This window comes from Hypomesus transpacificus, chromosome 9 (genome assembly GCF_021917145.1).
Source record: "Hypomesus transpacificus isolate Combined female chromosome 9, fHypTra1, whole genome shotgun sequence".
In the NCBI taxonomy this organism is placed as follows: Eukaryota; Metazoa; Chordata; class Actinopteri; order Osmeriformes; family Osmeridae; genus Hypomesus; species Hypomesus transpacificus.
In genome coordinates this window covers 16,335,350-16,342,714 of record NC_061068.1, presented here as the reverse complement: position 1 = coordinate 16,342,714, position 7,365 = coordinate 16,335,350, and the positions used below count along the sequence as shown (strand labels likewise).

Below are 7,365 nucleotides of genomic sequence, written 5' to 3'. Positions count from 1 at the left end.
AAGATTAACAAAAAAAACTGGTGAATAGTCTTCCATTTAGGCAAAGTTCGGCTGAATATTACACACCCTTGCACATGATCAACAGGAAGACAAAAAAAAAAAAGAAATAGCCTGGTTTATCTTTAGTTATTTCACAGAATGTCAATACATGTCAGGCAACCATTGACAATAATATTATGCAATGACATGAAATGTCTCACTCATCTGCACTTAATATCTTGGGGAAAACACTGAACACAAAACTAGGTTGCCCATAAAAGAAGCAAAAATGATTGAAAAAAACATTGGCTCAATAATAGAAATTCATAGCGAGGTATGAGGTAGTAGGACTCTAAGGTTGGTCAAAAGGTACGTTTAAAAACCAAAAGGGAGACAGAAAGACTGTAGTGCAGATAAAATAAATTGTGATTGTAGACCTTCTGTGGAGGGGATGAACTCCAATGATTAAATAGCTGATTAACGTTCAGTTCTGGACATGTTGTACCATAACAATACTTCCGATATCATACCAAGCTACAGTATACAAACCCTTTCAAGGTGGCACATACCCACCCCAGACTGGGTCACAGTAGCCAAACAGAATCCAAAACAATAGGGGGGAAAAAACTACAGGAAGAATTATTTAACTCTGTTCATCAGTCGAACTACGGAACATTTTATGATAATCATTTGGAAAGGATGACAGCCTATTTGTGAAAAATATGATTTTCTAATCTAAACCAATTAGTACCTGCAATTTTTTTTTTGCAACTTTAAACAGTAAGGCTATTTGGGTATTGTAAGAATTATCTTAAAAAATTGTAAATTATATATAAATATCTAATCAACGTGCCATGTATACAAGACACTTGCTTTCACTTGTAGACATTCATGTAATTTCTTATAAAGAAATTAACAATTTGATATACTCAAGTGTACAAATGGGCAAATCAATTATAAGGTATCGGGTTTATAGTGTTTTTATTATATTGATGCATCCCTATACTATTGATGATTAAAAGTAAAGTTTAGTCTAAACTAAGTCTAAATTAAACTATCTTCTTTTGGTGGACATTACTGTAATAATGCCACTCCAACATAGCAATGGGCATCCACTGGCTAATTGCACATACTTTCCAACATATCCCCCACCTGCAGTCAACAATTTAGGCCAATTCAAAAAATGAAAGTATAAAATTAAGATAAAATTGATTGGATATTTAAATTCCACTGTAAACTCATTTTCAAGGCACTGGTCTTAGCTGGATTTCTCTCTCAAACGATTTAGGCTTCTTGTTCCTAGTTAGTTCTGATGGGTTAACAAAGTGCAGTGAGTGCCCGTTTCTAACTGTCCACACAAGAAGACAGGGATTAAAACCAGCCACCTAGCCATCATTCTAGACTTCCCTTTCAAAGATATAATTGTGTTGGGGGAAACTGGACAGGAACCGGTCAAATATCTAGCAATGATGCGGTAAAGAATATAGTCCCTGTGTGCCACATGTCTGTACACTGTGCCAGAGGCTTGCCATGTTCTGGCACTGACAGGTGATGAGCCACAACTAAAACACATTCAGTGTTCAATCCAACAAGGCCAAGCAGCAGATATAACAAAAATGTTATATCAATACAGTTAAAGTACATGTTGTCTTCATTATTATTTCTTGATCCAAAAAATCTCAGGCTAATTAAAGCATTCCCTGTATTCAAATCTTTGAAGATTTACTGTAAACAGAAAAAGAAAACGTATTTGCGGTCTCAAGTGCAGTCATGTTAAAAGCTGTCTTCACAGTTATTAAGATTGGCGTTTCACAGTTTTCAGGAGTTGCGAGTCCCTTTCACTGATTTAGTGGAACCAGGAAATGAGAAATCTGGGGAGAGAAAAGAAAATGCATTGAACACTTGAGAACAAATCTGAAAAAAAAAACTGCAGAACAGCATCAACACACATAATAAGTGCTATTGTGTATCAAATAACTTCATTTCAATTAATGTCGAAGCTTCTTAATCCATGCTATAAAAAAGACAATGCTATAAAAAAACTATGACAGCTCAAATCGGTCAGGCTCAGCCATCAAAACAAAGAGGCTCTTGATTCAGCAAAAATAGCTGCTCACAATCAAACACTGGGCTCCTCCACACTGGTGCCACCAAGAGACTAGCTTAGCTGGTACTGTTACATTCTCCCCAAGGACAGCTCAACTCTGAACAAGAACACAGTTTACATAAAACAGGCAGCAAAGCTAATACTGCATTGAGCTTTAACAGTGTTGTTGGAAAAGCAAAATGCTGCAATAAAAGAACCAGACAAACATGACTGGCTGAATCAGGTATAACTTTCTGAAGTGTTGTTTAAGTGCTGAGTCAATGCAGTGATGCTACATTCTGCTGCAGCCCATTAAAAGGCTGCCTTGTCTGTTCCAGTCATCTACGGTCAGCAAGCACTACAGACGTCCATCTGGTTTGGAGCCGGCCGAGCCAACACACACACAGACTGACTACCGCAGCACTGCTAACAACCAGCTGAACGAGCCTACAATGCGTTGTGTGGACTGAAAGTGTGGCAGTAATAAATCTTTTTTTTTGTAATTATTATTTTGTATAAATACATTTGTATTTACTGGCTTTCCATTTTGGGCATCTTCAGCAAGTCTGCCACTAAGGGTCAACGGTGTGTCAAGAGGAGGCGTGGCGTATGAGAGCAGTGTTGCCCATCAATTCCTTATCCAATATCATTTCATATTGTAATATATTTCCTAACTCAAAATTCAAATGAAGACCGTCAATTAGTCCGGTGGTTCTCAACACTGGTCCTCAGGCACCCCATGTCCTGCATGTTTTAGATGGGTCCCTGCTCCAACACACCTGACTCTAATGGTCATTATCAGGCTTCTGCAGAATTAGACAACAACCCATTCCAGGGTTAAACATTAACTTTTTTACTTGGTGGTGCTGGTGTTCCCAACTCTGTCTACTAAATGCAATTGGCTCAGCTTTTTTTGACAAAAGACACTCATAGGAGACAGTGATTATCCATTAAAGACCTGGCTCATCACTCCATTCTGTCCCCATGCGACAATCTCAGCCTGAGTTGTCTATTCTACATCACTTGGTGTCTGGATAATTAATTTCTACATTATCTACTGTATGCCTCCATTGTGAAGACAACATTAATGTCTCCACTGCACTGTCTAGATGGGCCTAGCCAGAAAGGGTGTCCTGAATGTTCCGTCAACTTGTGTAACCGGTTTAACAGGGTATTAGGAGGAAATAATAATCTCATCTCCCTAGTCTTAAGGGCTGACATGTTGATATAGCCATTGCTGACTCATCAGTTGCACTGTTGCATGGGATGGGATCAATTTGTTGCTTGTCACTCACAAATCTGTTGATGACACAGCTCATAGGTCACAAATAGTACACGACATTCATTATTTTCAGTACCTGCTGAGCTATTCAATCCGCTTTCTCAAGACAAAAGTTCCTTGTGTACAAATGTTCTATTACATAACTTCTCTGGGTCTATCTAGAATGACTATTTTGAATTCCAGACACACGTACAGCTAGACCATCCACCATAATAGTAATCAAGCAGACTTACCTATTTAACACATGGCACGTGTTTGAAGCCATGAAAACAAACTGTAGACACTTCAATGGCCTATGCATTAGACTACAGACCACATCAGGGTGGAGTCAACATGGGTGTATACTGTGTGCGCACTTTTTTACGGTAGAACGAACAGAAAAAAAACAGGACCAACCCATTTTCCTGTAAGTTTGGCATTGGTGAAACATCCCCTTCAAACAATCCACTGACAGTGTGCCAGAATGCACCAGCCACACGTGAGTCACCCAAGTATATAGACAAAGGGAGCCTGTGAACGTACATCCACCTCTTCTAACTACAGGCATTTGACAGATGATGGATTCCTCCCCCCGGAGCAGTGTTGCTGACAGTTGCATAACAGGTATCCCGACATGCACGGGGAGGAGCACAGGCAGCCCTTCACTGGTCTGCACAGGCAGCCCTTCACTGGTCTGCACAGGCAGAAACTAACAGCGTACAGTTTAGTGCATCATTATCTACCAACAAGGCTACTGACGGATTAACAACTAAGAAAATATTACAAAGAACAGACAACCTGAGTTTTATTCTACAAGAATGTATGAATTGAGTGTCAAAAAGATGGCAACGCAGCATGCATGCAGGTGTTACCGTTTTGCAATATTAGGTCCTCTGATTGACACTGATCACCTCTCATTAGACCTTTTTAGTTATCAATATTTTAGCCTCGTTAATGGCGGCGGGGGGGGGGGGGGGGGGGGGGGAGTTCATAGACAACAGGGTTGAAAGGAAAACACAGGACAGTAAAGACAGTTACCTGTAAAAGGGCTTGATGCCAACAGCAGGGGTTAGGCAGCACATGTGACCTTGTCCACTCTGGTCTGTAGCTCAAAGGCGTCTGGCCGGTCCTGAGGGTTGACGGCCAGCATGTCTTGCAACAGCTTTTTAACACCGTCTGACATGGTGGACCTGCGTTTCTGGGGGATGTTCAGTACCATCTTTGGATTCTCTAGTAGCGCCTCGCCCACCGGCACGATGTCCGTGCCCTGTTTGACGTAGGTACCCAGCAGCTCGCGCTTGGACTCAGCATCGATGAAGGTGATCCTTTCCAGCATGGCCCAGATGATGATGCCCAGGGCAAAGATATCTGCCTTGGCCGTGTAGTGACCCTCCCACACCTCGGGCGCCATATAGAAGTCTGAGCCACATGCAGAAGACAGCCAGAACTGATTGACATTTACAACATTTATGTTTTTGTCCTTCCCTCCTTTCTTGTTCTTGCCTGCTCTCCCGAGACCAGCACACACCTTGCTGAGCCCAAAGTCAGCCACTTTGAGCACTGGTGTTCCAGACTTCTCTGATATGAGGATGTTGTCGGGTTTGAGGTCGCGGTGGACAATGTTGTTTTCATGCAGGAACGCCACAGCGCTGGTGAGTTGTAGCATGAAGCTGTTGTTGGTCTGTGGGTCTGGCCGTCGCGATAGGATGAACTGGTTCAGGTCACCCCCTTCACAGAACTCCATGACAAACCAAAGGTAGCAGGGTTCCTCAGGGTGGCTCAACACTCGCTCGCCTGCAATGAATAAACACCAGTCATTGACAAATAGGACATACAACCTACACACATCAAGACAGTGTCAAATGATCTGAACAGATACTACAATACAATCTGTTACATACAAATTGTCACATATCATGATCAACACAGATGATAAAGATATCTAAACAATGTTTGTCACACAGCGAATAAATGCTGCCCATATCTGTAAAGGACCACAACAGAAACCTGAGTATAATCTCAGTTTATTTCAGCTGCATCCATGACCATCACACTACCCAGCTGTTTCCAGGAAAAAAAACTGACTAGAAAAACCAGTTTGGGAAGGCGCATATTTATGTCAATGCAATGTATGAATTGGAAATTAAGGTACAAGTAAACTACACTAAAAATACTAATCCCTTGCCAGTCAGGACAAACGGGCAAAATCTTGTTTTCAATGACAACCCAAGAACACTGCACAGGATATGGAATCTTCGAGGCCTATTCAACAACACACCAATTGTTGTTCACCCAAGAACCCACTGCAGAACCTAGTCTAGCAAACCTTCAAAGGAAATGACATTGATAAGAAACTGACTGACTGATCCCATCAGGTATACATATTGTATGAAGGCCTATAAAAATATGCATATTTTCCTTACATAAACGGACACTACTCAAAACATAGTTCAATGATCTCAGATATTTCATTCTGAATGTTTGGGAGAATTGTGGTGTGAATTGAAGTAGGCCTACTTTATTTGTAATTGTATGCAGCTACTGTGATTGCGTTAGTAATTTTGAAAGCATGGCAGCCTACATTCTGGCCTTTTGATAAAATGCTTACAAATGACCAGTCGATCATTAAAACAGAAAAAACCCAAGGGCAATATCAAGGACCAACTGCAACAGACTTGCTACTTTCAGTTACACCCGGCCAATCATTTTCAGTCAACGTTATCTCAAGCCTGCCCTGTTGTGATTTGACTTTTCATTACGTCATCAGAGAATAAAACTAGCTCACCATTCTTCCAGTCTCACTGATAAATAATACCAAATTAACTCTGTAAGGAACGTGAACACGACATAGGCCTACATTTAAAACGTATTTGCAAGGGGGTTCTAATTGTGGAATTATAACTGAAATGCATAATAGGCTAGGCTACCTTTCAGTGAGGTCTCAACCAAACGCAAGTACTGCTTGGAACGTTTATTTCCATGACTCATTTTCTGAGCCATGCCATTTCTTTGTAACACGCATTCTTCCAACTGAACCACATTCTCGTGTCGTTTCTCCAGGCTAGCCAGAGTCCAAAATTCTTGCAGCGCCAGTTCAACATTTTCTGGGGCATCACATCGGAGTTTCTTTACTGCTACTTTGGTCCCAGACCTTCGAGCAATTGCTTCATAAACCACGCCATAACTGCCCCGTCCAATCTCACTTAACAAGCTATAGCGGGGAGCCATGACCCTGTGCTCCAAGCTCCCACTTTTGAGAAGGCAACTGTCGTCCTCCATTACATCTTTTTCTTCTGTATTTCCCACACTCAGAGATCTGAGCACGTCTGAAATTTCCCTTTTCTCCGACGTGTCTTGAGTTCCAGTTCTTTTGCAATCTCGCGCACTCCTTGTGCGTCTCTGCCTGTTATCTCCTCTATCCATGACTGTATGCCTATTCATGTTAACGGAGGCACTTGTAAGCCACACATTTGTTCATTTAAACTAGTAAATTAAAGGGTTTCTTTAACCAACCAATCGTAAACGGTGTTTACGGAAATTACTTCTTTCGATTTAAGACCGCCCTCCAATAGCCTACGATTAACGTTTTAGGAATACGAAATCTGCACAGACAAAAGTCTAGAAAGGGGACGATGCAAGATTGTACCATTATATTTAAAGGGTGGAACGATCGGTGAATTGCCTGACATTTTTGATGGTAATGTGCTAGCTTACGGCAAAAATATATAAAAACCACGTCATACCCAAGGATAAACCAAACAAGACTGTTGAAAGTAATGGTGTTGAAAATATTTGTTAAATATAAGTTTATTGTGTGTGATTGTAAAATGTGGCACCCTCTGTTGTGCTAGATGGTTTTTCCACTTCAGCATGCTTCTTCACGTGCTGGCGATTCTGTCCCGAATGCACGTGTGGGAACACACGTAGGAGATGTTACCACATCAGTGGTAATACAGTACTTTTATCACCCACATTTACATGGTGACTTAGACACTAAATATATTCCCTTTAAAACAAAATAATATTTGTAATTGTTGTC

The 7,365-nt window shown here is 41.1% G+C and overlaps 1 protein-coding gene across 1 annotated transcript; it reads right to left on the bottom strand.

Moving 5' to 3' along the window:
• Positions 1-710: 710 nt before the first annotated feature.
• On the bottom strand, positions 711-6,947 carry LOC124471423 (serine/threonine-protein kinase 35-like). Its single transcript, XM_047025903.1, has 3 exons — positions 6,254-6,947; positions 4,365-5,120; positions 711-1,850 (listed from the first exon to the last, which is right to left on the bottom strand). Exons 1-2 carry the CDS (start codon positions 6,765-6,767, stop codon positions 4,396-4,398), a joined length of 1,239 nt encoding a protein of 412 aa, XP_046881859.1. The 5' UTR covers positions 6,768-6,947; the 3' UTR covers positions 711-1,850; positions 4,365-4,395.
• Positions 6,948-7,365: the final 418 nt, after the last annotated feature.